Genomic DNA, 19,266 nt, shown 5'->3' with positions numbered 1-19,266 from the left:
TGTCCTGTCCTCTTCTACCACTGAGAATAGTCTAGAACCATCCTCTCTGGAACCATCTCTCAGGTAGTTGAAAGCAGCTATCAAATCCCCCCTCATTCTTCTCTTCTGCAGACGAAACAATCCCAGTTCCCTCAGCCTCTCCTCATAAGTCATGTGTTCCAGACCCCTAATCATTTTTGTTGCCCTTCGCTGGACTCTCTCCAATTTATCCACACCCTTCTTGTAGTGTGGGGCCCAAAACTGGACACAGTACTCCAGATGAGGCCTCACCAATGTCGAATAGAGGGGGACGATCACGTCCCTCGATCTGCTCGCTATGCCCCTACTTATACATCCCAAAATGCCATTGGCCTTCTTGGCAACAAGGGCACACTGCTGACTCATATCCAGCTTCTCGTCCACTGTCACCCCTAGGTCCTTTTCCGCAGAACTGCTGCCTAGCCATTCGGTCCCGCCCAGCTCTCCACTATTGTGATGAGTGTTGCGAGCATAATGCACCTGATCATGCACTATTTGAAGAGCTGCCAGAGGAGCCACAGGGGAACATGATGATTCCTTGGAGACTAATGTGCTGTAGGACATAGAAACAATTCAAGGTTGTTGTTGGCATTCATGGAGAGGCTGCAGATGGTGCAGCAACACCAAACTGAGACCTGCTCTGATAGTGGAGAAGTGAGTGGCAATCGCTGAGTGGAAGCTTGCAACATCAGATTGATTCCCCACAGATGGGTAGCAATTTGGAATTGGGAAATCCACCACGGGGGTTGCTGTGATGCAAGTGTGCAGGGCCATCAACTGCATCCTGCTACGAAGGACTGAGACTCTGGATGGTTTTGCAGCAATGGGGTTCCCGAACTGCAGCGGGGCGCTAAATGCTATGCATATCCCTATTTTGGCACCAGACCACCTTGCCACAGAGTACATCAACAGAAAGGGCTACTCTTCTATGGCATTGCAAGCACTGGTGGATTACTGGGGACGCTTTACCAACATCAATGCAGGATGGTCAGGGAAGGTGCATGACTCACGCATCTTTAAGAACACAGGACTATTCAGAAAGCTGTAAGCAGGGATTTTTTTTTCCAGACCAGAGAATTACCATTGGGGATGTTGAAATGCTTTATAAATACAGGGGAAAGAACCTCTGAAAGGGAAAGAACAATCATTTTCATTTCACAAACACATACACCAACAGTCTCTCTCACAGGGGAATGTATGTCACCTGTGAATATCTGTCCTCTCCCCCATATGGAATGGTAGGGTAGTGCAGCGGCCCCAGCCACCATATGGAATGTGGGGGGGGGGGCGCGGGGGGAAGATATAGGGAGGTCCCAGAATGCAGTTCTCTATAGGCTGCAGAGGGAGGTGCATGGGGCTGTTGAACCTGAAGGCCAACAAGAGTCTCCAGCATGTCTGCTTGCTGCTTGAGAAGTGCTAGTATCTCCTGCTGCACATCTCTCTCCTTTCTCTGTGCTCTTCTCCTATCCTCTCCATCCCTGTCCACGAGGGTGATCCTCCAAGCCCTGTGCTTGGTATCCGAAGCACCAGAGGCTTGCAAGATCTCTTGGAACATGTCATTGTGTCCTCTTCCTTCTCCTCCTTATCTGGCTGAGCTGCTCTGCTGGTGTGGATGGAGACACCCTCTCAAGGCCACATTTCCACTTGCAAAAGATACAGCGCACAGAGGTACTATTGAGAGTGTTTTCACAAGATCAGTGGAAACTTGGTCTATACTGAACTTGCTCCCTTGAGCCACACAAGTTATAAACACTACATTCTCACTTCTCCTTGGGATTCATACAGCATGGCAGCAGTCGCGGGGTGTGGGGGAGAAGGGGGGTGAGTTGGGACAATAAGCAGGGTAGCTCATGGGCATGAGTATATGCGGATAGGGTAATTGAACTGAATACTGGCACTGTTTTCCACAAGTGGTGGTGATTTTAGCTGACATCTCACTCCTGAATGGAGGCTGAACGGGAACCGCTCCTGCACATGTCCAGAGGCAGACCAGGTCTATATGCTGCTCGCCAGTGTGCTGCAATGGTGCCTGCTTAAGAATTGCTGAGTGACATGGGAAAATGTCCTACCGTGGCAGAAGAAATAAGTCAGCCCTCCCCAGAAATCTTCAGCTGACTACAGACTGCAGGCTACACCCAGGAAAGTTTCCCTGAGATCTCTATGGAGGACTCAAGGAACAGACCAGTGCACATAAACCAACTCTTCTGCGAGGCTCCCCTCTGCCTAACCGTACAGAGGATTGAGAAGCAAATAGCAACTTTACCTCCATTGGTTATTTCACTACCTCTTCTAGCACAATTGAAAAAGAGTAAATGACCAGATGTGCCCCTGCAATATCAAAGCAAACTGCATACTTACCAGAGATTCCTTCCCCTGCATCAGGCTCACCTATGCTGGACTGTAGGGACAGACTAGACTGATCTGGCATCAAAACAGGTCCTGGCTCACCACACCACTGGATCTGCCCCCCCCTCCATCACTGTCCCCCATAGTCCTCCTCTTTCTCATCCTCTATTTACTTCAGGAGCCTGTGACTCCCGCTCCCCTAAAGTATCCACGTGGCTCTTGGTGGTAGTGGTAGAGTCTGTGCTGACAATGGCATGCAGAAATTTGTAAAAGCGGCATGTCTGCAATTGTCAGCCTCCTTTGCCTTCTGGTACACCTGCCATGGATCCTTGGCTCCCACACTGCACTGCTGCAGATCCCTCTTGTAGCCCTCCTCTCCCCATGCCCCGAGCAATCTGCTCAGAGATATCGATGTTTCTATGTCTGAATTGGAGCTGTGCCCGCACAGCTTCTTCTCCCCACACACCCAGGAGATCCACCACCTCCTGTGTACTCCACACGTCTGCAGCACGGAGCCGGCCTGGTCGGCTGCTAGGTGAACTCTCCATGCCGACCAAGCAGGAAATGGAAATTCAACAATTTGCAGGGCTTTAAAAGGGGAGGGGCTTGTATCTGTGTACCTGGCTGCCGGGCAGCGGAGTTCAAAGCAGTGACCAGAGCGGTCATGGTGGGGTATTGTGGGACATCTCCGGGAGGCCACTAAAGTCAACATAAGTAACATAGCATCTACACTGACATTGTGTCAACCTAAGAACTACGCCTCTTGAGGAGGTGGAATTATTAAGCTAGCAAAGTGGGTGAGTTACATCAGTGGGAGTGACATATTAGTGTAGATCAGGGGTTCTCAAACTGGGGGTCATGAGCTGTCAGCCTCCACCCTCACACCCCACTTCACCTCCAGCATTTATAATAGTATTAAATATAAAAAAATGTGTTTTAAATTTAAAAGGGAGGCGGGAGTCGCATTCAGAGGCTTGCTGTGTGAAAGGGGTCACCAATACAAAAGTTTGAGAACCACCAGTATAGATGCTGACAGAGTTAGGTCAACATAAGCGGCCTTGTGGCAACTTAGCTCTGTCATGTAGGCCAGGACTAAATGTTGAGGTGGAAACATTTGCTGACAATTCATTAGCAGGGGACTAGACTGGATGACTTTGAGGTCTCTTCCAGCCCTACATATCTATGATTCTATCTTATTAGCACTCACAGGCTTTTTTAAATAGCTACCATTCATTTAAAATAAGCCATGATCTTAAATTCAGAAACCAAAAGGGTGATCGGTAGCTGGGATATAAGTTGAAGAACATGTAACTGGTGAACAATACACCAGTTTTCTTCCTTGAAAATACACCCAGTTCAGAAGCTGATGTGGCAAAAGCAATGACTACTAGGAATAAGACCCTGACAAGAAGGAAAAAGTCTGCCCAAACTGGCTAAAAGGGCTTTGTGGTCGATGCTGACAGGGACAGATTCTAACCCCAGGAAGAAAATCTTTGGATCTTCAATGGACACAGTAAGTTTTGTGCTTTAATAGGTCTCACTAAAAGAGGAAAGGTTAGATTTTGTTCAGCTCCTGGCACTAAGTTGTTTCTCAGTGCTAGTATCTGATTGCTGCAGAGATCTGACAGTCCAAAATTCAGCCTATGCCTGATACTTGTTCATTATTCTTATGGCTGTGCCTGAATTTCCTCCAGGCCCTGGCAGGCTATGTTCAGTCAAAATCTCTGAAGACTACACTCAAAAGCCATATTAAATAAATCATGCTTGGTATGGCATGATTAAAAGAATCTTAAGGCAAGGGGGTCTGCCCAGACATAGGTGTAATGAAGGATCAATTGCCAATTCTGTTGTCAAGCACCAAAGCCACCAAGGCCAACTGGGTACGACTCAGATATTAATTCAAGCTTTCACTTTTATTGGTAGGACCCTACCAAATTCACAGCTGTAAAATCTGGTCTCCCCCGTGAAATCTGGTCTTTTGTGTACTTTTACCCTATACTATACAGATACCATAGGGAAGACCAGCATTTCTCAAATTGGGGGTCCTGTCCCAAAAGGGGGCTGCAGGGTGCAGGGTTTGCAAGGTTATTGTAATGGGATTGCGGTATTGCCACCCTTACTTCTGTGCTGCTTTCAGAGCTGGGTGCCCAGAGAGTGGCAGCTGCTGACCAGACGCCCAGCCCCAAAAGCAGTGTCCTGCCAGCAGCAGCGCAGAACCAAGGGGGGCAATACCATAGCATGCCATCCTGACTTCTGCGCTGCGGCTGATGGTGGCGGTGCCTTCAGAGCTGGACTCCCAGCCAGCAGCCGCCACTCTCCAGCCGCCCAGCTCTGAAGGCAGCACCACTGCCAGCAGCAGTGCAGAAGTAAGGGTGGCAATACCATGAACCCCCCCCCATAAACCTTGCAATCACCCCACAACCCCTTTTTGGTCAGGACCCCTACAGTTACAATACCGTGAAATTTCAGATTTAAATATCTGAAATAATGAAATTTACAATTTTTAAAATCCTACGACTGACTGTGAAATTGACCAAAATAGCCCTTGAATTTGGTAGGGCAGTACTTATTGGATCTTTTGAAGCATTCTGTATGAGAAAAAAAGCTGGTGGGAAAGTGTATGAAAGATCCATGTGGGTGAGTCTTGGGAGAGTGAATCAACTAATATGGCCTGAATGTCCATCACTCTTGAACAGCAGACACCCACTTTTTGGTTGAATGTTTCTAAGTCAGGAACTGAATCACTGACTTTCCATGATATTTAGGCTTTTAAGTGCCTAAAGGCTCGTCTACAATGCACAGCATGGGGTCTGATTTCTAAAGCATGCTAACATGTCGTGCACTAACAGGTCCATGTAGACCCTGCTGGTGCACACTGAAAGTTCCTTAGTATACTTTAACATAATGGCTATGGAACTTTCAGTGTACACCAGCAGGGTTTACACAGACCAGCCAGTGCATGGAAGTGCGCTTTAGAATTCACACCCCTGTAGTGTACATAATCCCATGGGGTACACAAGCCCTCAGTCACTTCTGAAAATGGGATTTAAGCACTTTTGAAAATTTTACCTCAAGTACCTTGTATTGAGACTTCCCCCTCCAGCATGCTCCTTCAAAAAGTGAGATGTGGTTATTCACCACCTCTGAGAGGCCTTCATACCTCTAGGAAGCATGACTCTCTGGACCTTTCAAATGTGGTCCCATGTAACCAAGGGAAAACCAGGGGAGAGTTTACACATGAAATTTGGCTTGTTGCAATACTATACATCATCCAAACAGGCTTAAGAGCAGCTGAATCTCCAGAAAGACAATTGTGTATTCTATCTTAGAATAAAAAGGTTCTTCTGATACTTGTGGCTATCTGGTTTCCTAAGTGAATTAGCTCTCTGGTGCAAACAGTGTGGCTTTAAATAAAATTAAGAAAACTGTGTACCTCAACTTCTGACATCTATGTAAGTTAAATCCACCTCTTGCTCTGACAGTGCTTTGACTGTGACATGACCATTGACAGGAAAACGTTAATTCCCTTCCTTCCAGTATCAAACCACTATACTAACTTGTGAACAGTCTGGGGTGTGTAGACAACGCAAATAGTCCATAGAGCTGTTTCAATAGAAAAATCCCAGGAATTTACAATGAAGGACAAATTTGGATGTGTACGCCTTATGCAGATGTAGAGAGGTCTTGCATTCACTTAGCAGACACCAGATGCTAGTGTCTCCATCTAGAAGTGTACATCTTTACAAACTACATTTCTCTGAGGTGCTAAAGGGCCCACAACTGTCAATCCCTCTTTTCTTAAAAAAAAAAAAGTAAAACTGAATATATTCTAAAGAAGAGTTGAAGAGGCAAGTGGTCTGTGGCCATCATATTGTATCGTCAAGTTCATTAAGCTCACCTTGACTGGATTTTTTTCAAGTCCAGGACAGGATAAAGAATGGCTTTTTTGATCAATTCCAACTGTAAATCTCGCTGGATTCTCTTCAAAATTCAGCAATTTATAGTTTTCTGTGACTGGCAAAGTCTGATTTTGCTGTTGTGGCTACTGGTGCTTCAAGATATGTAAACTATGGTTTCTACCTTCTCAACTATGATCTGGGCATTGCTGGCAGTGTTGGATTGTTCTCTGCCTTCCATTCTGCCTCTGCACCATGATGTGCCTCATATCCATTTGTTTAGGACTTGCTTCTATCAAACTAGAAAGTTACGATAATTAAAGACATCCAGTATTCTTTCTAGCTTCCTTGAAGGCTGGAAGAATGTTTGTGTTCAGAGGATACTGAACAACTGATCTTGCTTTTATAGCAAGGGCCCAAGGCTAGAACCCAAGTACAATTCCTCTATAAGGCTGAAGTCACAGGTACCCTTTTGCTACTTCATATGATGAAAGGCATCCATATGAAAACTTAACAAATCTGCCACAAAAGCCACCATAACAGAGAACAGATAACAGCTGATTTTAGGTTTAGTGTCCAAGATATCTATGTACGTGGGCCAACATTTTCAAACTTGTTTTTGTAAATTTAGACAGCCTAAATCCTCATTTAGACACCTAAATAAGTGGCCTATTTTCAGAGACCTGTGGGTGCAAAATACCTTTAAAAATCAGGCCACTTCTTTGAATGCCTAAATGTAAATTTAGGGCCTAACTTTAGGAAAACCAAGTATGAAACATCTGGGTAATATCAAGATCTGTACGGAGGCTGCTGAAGCCTCAGCATCAAGGAAACCTCCTTATGACTGCTTGATTTGAGAGAAATCCTCCTGTAAAGAAACCATTATCGCAAAACTGGATACCAGTAGATAATGCATCTTTGAAGATTTTCTAAAATTGTCAGCTAAGAAAATTAAAAGCAAAATCAACTGTATATATAGGAGTTTTAACAAAGCATGTTATCTGCAAATATGCAGTAGCAGTTACTCTCCTTTCATCCAGATTTCCATTTCTTACAAATCCAAGTCTCTAAATACCTTGTCCCAAAAGATTTGAAAGACAAGCTAATCTTGTACAACCAACACTGCTTGCACTACAAGTGTTATCAATTCTAATAAAATCCGAGAAGTTCTAACATAAAAGGTGCCTAGTGTTTATAAACCAGTTACAGAGAGTTCAGATATATTTATAACTTGACTCTCTAAATTCCATTTAAAGTTGCAATTGTCATTCCTGAATGCTTGTTAGTGGTGCCTCACTTTTTGTTCACTGAGATTACTGCTCTCTCTCTCTTCAAACACAAACATAGAGCTTGAAACCAAACCATATCAAAGTCATTATACCTTAGATATACAAAAGCTAAGTGCTTTTAATCACCTTACATGAACTAATGTTTCCTAGTTCTATTCACCTTTCTTCAAAATTAGTAACTCTCCCCTCTGCTTTCTTTATGTGAGGTGGGAACAGTAATGAAAAAGTGATACAGAGCCACTGATTTAGAGAGCCTTTGCTGCTTTGATCAACTAGATAAAATGTCATGTTAAAGGGAATCACATGAAGACCTTCTTTCGGACATTCACACCATTCTGGCTGCACATTCTCCCTAAAGGAAAAAAGCTGTTTAATGAATAAAAATGTTTTAGAAGTATAAAGACAACTGAATTCAATTAGCAGCTATATCCTGGGGAAATCAGATTAGTTACCAAAAATAAAGCCATTTACACACACTTACTACAAGGATTAATTTAAAAGAAAACAGGAACCATGTTTTCAAGTGCTTATAAGTCACTTTTCCTAATTTCAGTTCACAGGCATCTTTATCCCTATTTAGGTACCTGAAAAGGTTATCTGGCTTCCAGAGGTGCAGAGCTCCCACTGATAATCTAATAATTCTCTTTGCACCCAACTATACAATTTAATTCTAAGAGCAAGCATTGATGTCAAAATCATGAAAACAGTACATCAAAGCATGCCCAGGAATTCCTTAGATCAATTTCTCAGTTAGGGAAAAAAAAAAAAAAAAGCTTCAAGCATATATTCCTTAGACCGTACAACCTTTGAATGAAAGATGTGGCTAGCAGGCCTTTTAATATAAATCTTAGCCCAACCAGTTAAAAATCAACCAATTTTCAAAGATCTGTCCACTAAAAATTGAAAGCTACCTATGTTTATAGTTTTAATACAGACAAAAATCAGATTTGCATAGCATGTTTTGAAAAAGGTATTCATTAGCTATCTTCAGTGAATTTTATATTAATTGTCATAGATAAAATGTCAGAAAGTGAATTTATTTCACAAGATCAAGCCAACTAAAGATCTACCTTATACATCTTCAGAGTTATTAGCTTAATTTTTAAACATAACAGCAGAGAAGGAGTTTAAAATACTTTGATCAGAAATAAGAAACGAAAGAAAGATAATTTTAGAGCTTTATCTTAAAAAGAGTGTTTCCACGGACAAATTTTACTCTATTTACTGCGTGAAGCTCAAATTGGGAGATGTGGATAACACTTTCTGGTGTATTCATAATGCAGTTATTCTTGTTCTAATTATATCTATGGTGAAAGACAGAAAAAGTAGGAGGAAGCAGCATTTGTATACTCCTTTTGCTTTGAGTTTAAAAAGCAAGCAAACCTTCAAGATAATTTCATCAAGTCTATTTATTAATGCATTTCAAGTTTCAAAAAAACCATACATATCTTTGCACAATACTTTATTTTTTGCAATTTTAGTAAAAATTTCCAAAGTGAACAAAAAAAGATACTGTATAAAACACAGTGGACATTAAATTGACAGTAGTATTAGATCTCGTCTGTCTTGATCTCTTTTGTTTTACCACATTTTGACTTGCAGTGGAGAGTTCAGTGCACATCTCTTTTCAGAAAACATTTAACTTAGACTCAAAATAAAATAGGGCAGCATGTATCTGCTGAAACCCCACCACAGGATAACACTACGAGCAAAAAATTTACATGTCCCAAAGGTTATCACACTCAAGAAGTTACTAAGAACTCTTGCTGAAAAAAAGTCACCATTTTAGAAATGCAAACCCACTTCCAGTCTTTGCACAGTCTGAAAACAAATGTATTTAAAATGATTTAAAAGCAACTACATACATTTCTAACTTATTAAGACTGTTTGGAATTATTTATAGTCTATGGGGTTTCATGTACAAAATTTGTCTCTAAACCATGTACAAAAAGCTGTATTTTGAAAAAAGTCACCACATACTGTACAAGTTTACAAGGAAGAGATCCCATTATATTCTGTAATATTTTTGGCCTTGCTGGCTTGCGTCACATTATGAGAATGATTGTGTAAACTTTATACTCTTAAAAAAAACAAAACCAAAAAAGAAAGCCTGTCCAACCCTTAATAAATTTTCTCCTAAGCAAAGCCAGGAAAATTATAGCCATTTGCCTCTAATTAGCTTGCAGCTTTTGGAAAACAAGCAATAAATATGTCACGAGCGTAAACTTTTGTAATGCCCCTTTCATTTCTGCATAGCAGTAAGCATGTTAAGACATTAAATGCTTTTGTTTTCTTTTTTAAAAAAATGCCAATTATTTACATTCGTACTAAAAACTTTGGAATGGGACATTGTGCTGTTTGAACTTCACTACTGTTATAAAATATTTAAGGGAAAATCAGTTGGCCTAACTATAATTTTAAGTCAGCTACAGTAGCTGGAATATTACTGTATTTTAGTGGTTATTCATTAACAGTATCATGCTGGAAAGTTATCTAAATATTTGATAAATTAAAAAATAGAAACTACAGCTTTTCATCCTTCCCATTTCTTCAGAATCATGAACGTAATTACCACACTACGAATATCTGAACAACCCAAATAAACCGGTTGCAGTCCTTAAAAGAAGTTGTATAACAGGCATATTTCTCTACTAAAGCATGGAAATATTTCATCCAAATCTTCATTATTTAACAGAATAATCAGACGAAAATTAAAAATACTTATGCTGAACTACAAGAAATCGGACATTTATATAAAACGTAATTTTGAAACATTCTGGCATATGCGAAGTTTGCACAACACCTGTTGCATGTACTCCCAAAAGAGCATTCAAACTTGTGTGCTATGTTTTAGCAGCTGTTTGATAAAAGATGAAATGAGTACTTGAACCAACTCTGATCCAAATAAAAAAAGTTTGAATTGATTCAAAACTGCTGTGTAAAGCATTACAGAATCCTTGACCATTATACACCTCCATCCTCTGTTATCCTGAGTAAGTCAATTAAACAGTAATTTCTTCATTAATAGCGGAAAAGTTTTATAATACAAAGAAACATCCATATTGCAATTCTTTTGTTTACAATTGCACACAGAAGTACGGGTGTACATTAGAAATACATGTCTGCATATAACAATTTATATACACTGGCAGGTTATGTCTCCAATGTTGAGGTGGCCTAGCTTCCTACCCTTAATTGGCAGTTGAAAAATATATACATATATATTTTCAATTTGTGAATAAAAGTCTTACTAGAACCATGTTTGCCTGCAAGTGAAGAAAATGCAGCAATGAAGAGCAGAAAAGGGGGAAAAAAACCATGATAATCTAAGACGTTTGTGCCATTAGGTTAAAAATTTCTGTAAGAAAAATCACTTCTCTCTCTGGAAGGTCCAATAATTAAAAATTAAACTCCTCCACTTGTTTGAGGACATAACTTCTTGCCTTTTTTCCTTCTATTTTTTGTTTGAGAGTAAGACTGGGGACAGTGACTTAATAGGTTTTCTTTGGAGTGAAGTTTTCCCATTGTAGGCACTAGGAAGAACCAAGGCAAAATCTGTAGTTAACGTCTCATGTGTCCCATCTGATAACTCTCCCGGGGCCTCTGACGTGGTGGTGGTTGAGTGGTTTGTGGTGGTCTCCTCCTCTTTAAAGTGCCTGTTGTAAACAGAGAAAAACATGAGTTTTTAGGGAAAAAATAAATCAAAGAATGCATTTTTAAAAGAATGACTGCCAATAAAGTGAAGTACAATTCTGATTAGACAAATTAAATATGGAAGGATATTTTCATGCTTTGTGAAAAGCACAATATTTAAAATTGCAATAAGAAAAGTTTTAACAGACAACTAGCTATGTGGTATGAACATGTAATATATTGTAAATAAACTGCTACATACAATGATTTTCTGACAGAAAGGTGGTGTAGGGAGAGGGAGTAAAAGGAAGTCTATGTTAGTAATTGCAACTACCACCACTATATTTTCCACATATTCCATATGTTTATAGTCCATATTTTGACTAGGAGGATGTGAGATGTAATTTTCTCTCTGTCTACACAGTAGACCAGATTTGAGAAATAGTTCTATGGGGTTATTATGGCATGAAAAAAGCAACATGCGTAACCTTTTAGTTTCGCAGTGCCAGACTACGAGCTATAGAACTAGCACTACGGTTTCTCAACCGTTTAAAAAGGCCTGGCATATAGTTGAGAATAAAGGCTCTACCTTCTTACTTCTCTGTAGTCTTAATCACTTGGATGTACTTACCTGGGAGTGGTTTAGGAGGAGGCAACTTTGGATTACTGCTCGGAGTATGAACACTGCATATTTTAATGAATCCAGCCATTAACATGATCAGAGCAATTCCCATAAGCAATACTGCCCACCAGTGAGCCTAAAACACATTACAAAACAAGGTTTAAAAAAAAAGACAGTACATTGTTAAATTTATTTGGCTGAATTTTGTAAGGTTTCTCATACAATGAAATATACTAACAAGTTACATAAAATCAATTAGTGGCATTAATGAATTTATCTAATAATCCATTTAATCACTGTTAGGCATTTATTGCATCTAATCTGGGTGAACATAGACACTAAACTTCCCCAACTTGAAAATAGCTTTTCTGAGCTCTAGCATTGTTGTTTCACTTAATGATTAATTCTATTGCTATTTTATTATAGTAAAAATTATAGAAGAAGTCACAAATCTTCCAGTGCCAGCTATCTATAAAAGCCAGCACCTCCCATGGATTTGGCAGACATATTCCAAGGCAGTGAGTAAATCAATTCGCAGACTGGAAGAAAAAGCCAAAAGAAAAAGGACAAAGTATTAAGTTGCTGTACTGCAGCTTGGGGCAATTCAGCAACTAGGTAAGAATCTGCATATTTTTCAGAGCTCTTAGCTGACAATCTGGCCTTTGCTTTGCATGCAGAAAGTAATGAAATCTAGCCATAAAGTAAAATTCAGGTACTACTAATGAAAAAATGACAAAACATAACAGAAGACTGCAGAAATTGATTCTTAAATGCTGTTGCAATGGAAGTAAATATATTCTAGGGAGAATACACAAAAATATAATCCATGGAAGGAAAGGGCTTTCAGGGAGAAGTCCTTGACTCTGGAATTCATTCCTCCAACACTGGCCAGGATTTATTACTTTCAGGACATACTGTAACCATTTCAGTTTATTAGAGGCTTAAGGAGGAAAAAGTGAAAATGGAGAAGATCTTTTTATGGTACCTTTGATCTGTTGAGTTCATTAAGTGTATTAATAATTCTTAGGCTATGTCTACACTGCGCACCAGTTTTCATTATAAGCCATAATGAAAAGCAAGTGGTATCCACACTACTATGTAGCTACATGTCAGTGAAAGGCTCTGGAGAGGGGACGCAGCAGCGAGCTGGAACCTTTCCCCATGAATCTCACTATCAAAGCCTTCCCCCACAGCAGGGAGAAAGCTCCAGCAGCGGTGAGCTGATAGAGCCTTTCTGCACAGCTCCCCGCTGTAGGACACTCTTCCTCTGACAGGGGAAGGCTTCAGTGGTGGGACATCACCCTGCTAAAAATAGCAGTGTAGACTGGGGAGGCACTGCTTGGGCTGTAGAGAGCTGTGTATGGTATTAAAGCTGGGTAGATGCCCACAGGCAGTGCCTCACTGCCTACACTGCTATTAATACCCAGGGGGTTCCCAACTGGTGGATAACTATAGTCTTTGCTACTGCTAAAGTTGTCTAACACCTATTATAACCTTGTTTACAGTTACTTAATTTAGACAAACTGGTTGTTCAGATTGGAATTTTCCATACTTTCTCTCTGCCACACAATGGAAGCTTTTGTACGTCTGCCACTTTGAAGAAATCAGTTAGTGAAACATGTACTTTTGCCTATGTTAAATTCTGACATTTTAAAAACAGCTGTCACACCTCAAGGATTCAAATTAGGAATTTGTTATTCGGCAGGGAGGATGTCTGAGGTTGGAAACATGTCATTCACTGTCCCCCATGAAAGCAGACATTTGGCCAAGTTATAATATGTAGAGAATTTGCATATGGGCACTACAGTTTGATCCCTACTTGTCCCTTATTTTCTCTACAGTCCAACTGCACTGCATGTGCTCCCAGGCCCCAAGCGAATCTCCTGCATTACATGCCTACGATAAGAACAGAGCAAGCCTTCCAGCTGAAACACAGGCTGCTTCCTGCCACCTCCCTATTCTTCTTAAAATACTTTTCAGACTAAGGGAAGGTGCACTGGGCTGGGAACGGAAGACTGAGTTCTAGTCTTATCTTTCCTTGAATAATATTAATTCTATGTACTTCACAACCTATATTAGGCAAGCTTTCGTATCCTTAAATTTGGAGGGAAGTAAGTTTTCCGTCCATCAAAGGCAACTGAGGATCTGAGACACTGCACAGGTTCGCTTCTGACAAAATAGAATCTAGGTCTCTAATATAGCAAACCAAAATCTTATCTAGTTAATCACACTGCCTCTCAAAGAATGTGCCAAATCTATGTGCTTGGTTATGTCGTCTTATACAAGAGACAGGCAACAGTGAGCACTGTACAAGCAAAAAGCATAACTGACAAACCACCACCACCTACAAGTTCTCTTTCAGTCCTCTGATCAAATCAAAGGCAATTCTCCACTCCCAGATCAAGTAATAGAACACAGGAATCCCAATTCCCAGCATTTCAGAGTGGCAGAGCAAAAACCACTCAAAATTGTGTGCTACAGTTGCACATGAACTTTTCTTTTTAAGAAAATTCTATAAAAACTACATTAAAAACCTTGTTACAGTTGAAAAGATAAGCATTCCAAAATTAAGAAATGCCAGATTTATTGTGCAACTTTAATTCTGCCCCCTTCCATTTTTGCTTTATGACAGTCTAATTACATAATCACACGCTATTTTTTCATAGGCCTCTAACATATTGGGAGGTGAATGGGACAAGGTTTTGTAAGCAGTGAGACTTGAAATGTGGAAAAGAGATAGCATGCAATGATGTAATTAAAAACTGTATAATAATGCATAGGCACAAAGGGGCAAAATTAAGGTTGCACAGGCAGCTGTTAACTTTCTGAATGCTTTAGTTTGCAATCTATAATAATTTTCATTTAGTAGTTTTTGTATGGCATATGAATGAGGCTGACAGATTTATTACATTCCATAGCTATACATATTACTTCTCCATTTGCTGCATACATTTAAAATCTGCATGCCTATTTCTATAGAAATTCATGAGATTACTTACCTAATTTGTATTTGCTAATAGTAAATGTAATATTTTATCAAACATTTCTCAGTGTTATATATTTTGACTCATGCTTTTAATTTGGTGTAAATGGAACATTTTTGGTTCAAATGAAAGTTAAGCCATAGCAAATACACTTAAATTCATTTTTTAAGCATCTAATTCCTTTGAAGTGGGGTGTGTTTCGTATTTCATCATCTATACAAAGCTTAACATATTACATGGCTGGTTAATGCAAACTATTTACCTGTGACTGGAGTTCTCCTGAAGGTAGCTTCCTGTAAAGAGTCAACTCTTTGGTCAGATCCTTGATGCACACTAGCAAGCTTCGTATATAAAGTTCAGAAACCCTTATGAGGCAGTTAAAGTTAACCACTAATGCAGTTAGGAAATAGTTATGTATTGTGTATTAGACTGTTTTAAAGACAAGATAAGGCTACCTTCACCCCCGCCAAAACACTGCTATAAACCTACACTACAGAGATATCTATGTGAAAAGCAGGGGCACAACAAATAGGGGGCCCAGGCCCACCCCCTACTTGGCTGGCTCCGAACAGAGACTCCAGCAGCTGCTGTCTCACCTCCTGGCCATGCCCAAGACAGCAATATTGCCACCCTTACTTCTGCGCTGCCTTCAGAGCTGGGTGGCTAGGGAACAGTAGCTGTTGGCCAGGTGCCCAGCTCTGAAGGTAGCGCAGAAGCAAGGGTGGCAATACCAGGCCATCCTTACTTCTGCACTGCTGCTGGTGGCAGCTCTGCCTTCAGAGCTGGGCTCCTGGGCACCAGCCGCTGTTCTCCAGCCACCCAGCTCTGAAGGCAGTGCCGCCACTAGCAACAGCACAGAAATAAAAGGTAGCAGTACCGCAACCCCCCTTACGATAACCTTATCATCCCCCCCCCGACCACTTCTTTTTGGGTCACGACCCCTACAATTACAACACCATGAAATTTCAGATTTAAATATCTGGAATAGCGAAATTTATTATTTTTAAAACCCTATGACCGCGAAATTGACCAAAATGGACCATGAATTTGGTAGGGCCCTAAGTATGGGGCAACCCTGCAGCCTGGAACCCACTGACCATACAGGAGTAACGGGCTGGGGTGCCACATCCCTGCCCAACGAGGAAGCTCCTGCCAGAATCCTGGTGCTATGGGCTGGCAGGGAAGGCCCCAATACTTCCCCAATGTCCTTTCCCTTGGTGGGGCAGTAGTGGGGATTGCAGCCCTGATACCGGGGCTTTCCGCAGGGAGCTGGGGACCCGCAGACTGCACAATAAATCCCCCTACGCTCTCTGGGCTGTGCCCTACTCTCTGGGCTGTGCCCTACCCTGCCCAGGCACTGGGGTCCCTGGACATCCCAGCACTTCCTTCCCTGGCTGCAGCCCCACAAAACTGCCTGCAGCTGTGTCTGCCCTGTCAGCTGTATGTGAAGCTGAGGCATGCCTGCGGAGCACACTGTGGATTGTGTCCCACCATTTTCTTTGCCCCAGGACAGGCATCCTACTGGAGAAGGATCTTCCCCATGGACTCCCTCCTTAGGAAAATTCTGGCTGTGCCCCTAGAGTAGAGTGACATTAGAAAATTCCTTTTCCTCTCAAAAAAGGATATTTAGAGTTTACAGAGAACTGACTGTGTGCAAATACTAGAACAAATTTATGATGATAGTTTCTTAAAGCAAAAGGGAAGCGTTATATACCAATACTGTATTAGGTATTCATCAAGCAATGAAAATTGCATTAATAAATGACAGTGTATTTATTTATCAGTGCTTCAGTAACCACTAAATTATGGTCAAGTGAGTAAATCAGAGTGAATTTCAGTAAGATTTGCATACTCAATTCTTTTCGGGTGCTTTGGAAAATTAGCTTTAATTTTTAATGTATCAATTGTTGGTCTGAAAGAGCTGACAAAAAAACATGGAGGTCTGCTCAGTGGAGGTATTTATATTATAAATACCTAGACCTTAGGATTACAAGGGACACAGGACAGCACATCTGATTTCCTACACTTAACGCAAGCTATGCTGTACCTAGACATTTTCATTTTTAAATATTTCCACAATGACCTATCTTGCCAGGCTGTTCTATTGTCAAATTGCTCTTACTGTTGAGGAAAAACTTCCCTTCTAAACTTAACTTTTACAGTGTTTCTGGCCAGCCTTGCAGGTATAACTCTCCCTGTTTGTTTTTGAGTATAACTATCATAAGAACGGCCCTATTGGGTCAGACCAAGGGTCCATCTAGCCCAGTATCCTGTCTTCCGACAGTGGCCAGTGCCAGGTGCCTCAGAGGAAATGAACAGAACAAGTAATCATCAAGTGATCCATCCCCTGTCGCCCATGCCCAGCTTCTGGCAAACAGAGGCTAGGGACACCATTCCTGCCCATCCTGGCTAATAGCCACTGATGCACCTATCCTCCATGAATTTATCTAGTTCTTTTTTGAACCCTGTTATGGTCTTATGGTATCAACCCCCACTTAATTTCTTTAAGCTATGCATGATCCTCAATTTTTTCTTTACAAATCATATTTTTCTTCAGTTGCTCTTTGTATTCAGCATTATTGTGACCATACACAATTAAGTCTATAAAGGAAACCTTACGTAAAAAAATAAGTTTCAAGAGGACTAAAACCAAAACTGACTAGTAAATGTACACAAAAATACTATGGAAACAGAAACAGATCAATGATATTACAAAGGTAATCTAGGTACAAGCTTCAGCTCGTACAGAAGACTTGCCCACTTTCCCCATAGGTAAGGCCACCAGGAGCACAATGAGCCTGTGCTCAAGTCCCTCCATTGGCATGAGAAGCTGACCCAGAGCCAGTTTAAATCTTTGGTTTTGATCTTCAAAACATTTAATTGATTAAGTCCTAGCTAGAACAGAGACTGAATTTTAACCTCTGAACCACAGAAGTAGCGGTGCTCTTCTGGGACAATGCAGATCATGAAGTCCAGGATGAAAAGCAGGATTGCTAGTAACAAAGCATTTTCAATCTAAAGGCGTATGGCTACAGAACAAGCTTCCAGAGCAAACTGAGCACATCCTGACTGTCTTTAGAGAAACACTGCAAGTCCTTCCCCTTCAGAGAAGACTTTCCTTTACAAGAACAACACTAACGTTAATACCCCCTTCTGTTCATAAAAACCCAATCAAAATCAGAAGTTAGCCCCAAACAAATCTAAAATTAATAAAATATAAAAAATAAACAGAGGTTTTACTCTGAAGAGAGAGTAGTGCCAGAGACTCAAAGTCCACCAAGGATTTTGATATTGCTATCAGTTTTATGTAGAAGGCATTCAGATTCCTCAGTGATGGGTGGCAGTATAAAACCCTAAAAACAGACAATCGACTTTGATTCTTAAATATACACTATAAGAACACCGTGGAAGTGTATAGGCTCACATTCAGACACCTATTTAAACATGCCAAACAAAAGGACAATGTTGGTATAGTGAAAATAAACAGCTAATATTTGGCCTCAGAGTAGTGATGAATCCACTTAGCACCATATGCATCTAATAAATGTCTGGACAAAATATACTGTTGAACAGACATTTTAAAACTATGTTGACGGTATAGAGTTATGATTATGTATAGTTCATTTATGAAGTTCTGACAGATATTTTTGAAATAAATGGATGGTAATGACAGATATGTTGGTTAAGATGTACAGTGAAAAATCTGGTACCATAGACATGTAATGAATGTTCTGTACAGACAAACTATAGATGTACCTAATACAAAGGTGAACACACGAGTCCAACATGGAAAGCCACCAATGTTTCCTTGCAGCTCTATCTGCTGGATACTCTATTGGAAGAGTATAATCCCTTTAGGATAAGGGATCAAAAGATATGCAAATAGCCACTATGCCCTGATGTTCTGAGGAACTGAGCACCTACATAGGAGGACAAAAGTTTTAAGAGCTGGAAAAAAATGTCAGATTTTTAAAAAATTAAGGTGACCACTCAGTAAAATGAAGAGATATTAGTATGGTTAGAAGCAATAGCGTACTACACGTACCATAAGCCACTTTCTTCAATTGTCTCCAAAGGATATTGAACTTTACCTGCTAAACTTGCTAGTTGGATTATGAGCGTGGAGAAGCCAACCAAAGAGTAAGGATTGAGAATGTACTTTAAGGGTATATCTACACTGCAGTAAAACACCTGTGGCTGGCCTGCGTCAGCTGACTTGGGCTCATGGGGCTAGTGCTGTGGGACTATAAAATTGCAGTGTAGACAATCAGGCTCTGGGACCCTCGGCAACCCAGCCTGTGCCCAAGTGTCTACACTGCAATTTTATAACCCAGCAGCCTGAGCACAGTGTCATAGGTCAGCTGTGGGAGTTTTACTGCAGTGCAGACGTACCTTAAGAGAACATTGAAATACTGCATATACAGTCATGTTTATCATTAGTCACAAACATTGAATATATTCAATCCATTTTATAGGAA

At 40.8% G+C, this 19,266-nt stretch overlaps 1 protein-coding gene across 1 annotated transcript in view; it reads right to left on the bottom strand.

Annotated features, from left to right (window-relative positions):
- Positions 1–8,947: 8,947 nt before the first annotated feature.
- ADAM10 (ADAM metallopeptidase domain 10) overlaps positions 8,948–19,266 on the bottom strand; it is a 126,031-nt gene continuing 115,712 nt past the window's right edge. The window contains exons 15-16 of the mRNA XM_074966253.1: positions 11,814–11,940; positions 8,948–11,205 (exon numbers count right to left, since the gene is read on the bottom strand). Coding sequence (XP_074822354.1) covers positions 11,111–11,205; positions 11,814–11,940 — 222 coding nt within the window. The 3' untranslated portion in view covers positions 8,948–11,110. The remainder of the gene's footprint in view (positions 11,206–11,813; positions 11,941–19,266) is intronic.

Source organism: Natator depressus, chromosome 10 (genome assembly GCF_965152275.1).
Source record: "Natator depressus isolate rNatDep1 chromosome 10, rNatDep2.hap1, whole genome shotgun sequence".
Classification (NCBI taxonomy): Eukaryota; Metazoa; Chordata; order Testudines; family Cheloniidae; genus Natator; species Natator depressus.
Note: the sequence above shows the minus strand (reverse complement) of the source record. Positions and strands in the feature narration are given on the sequence as shown.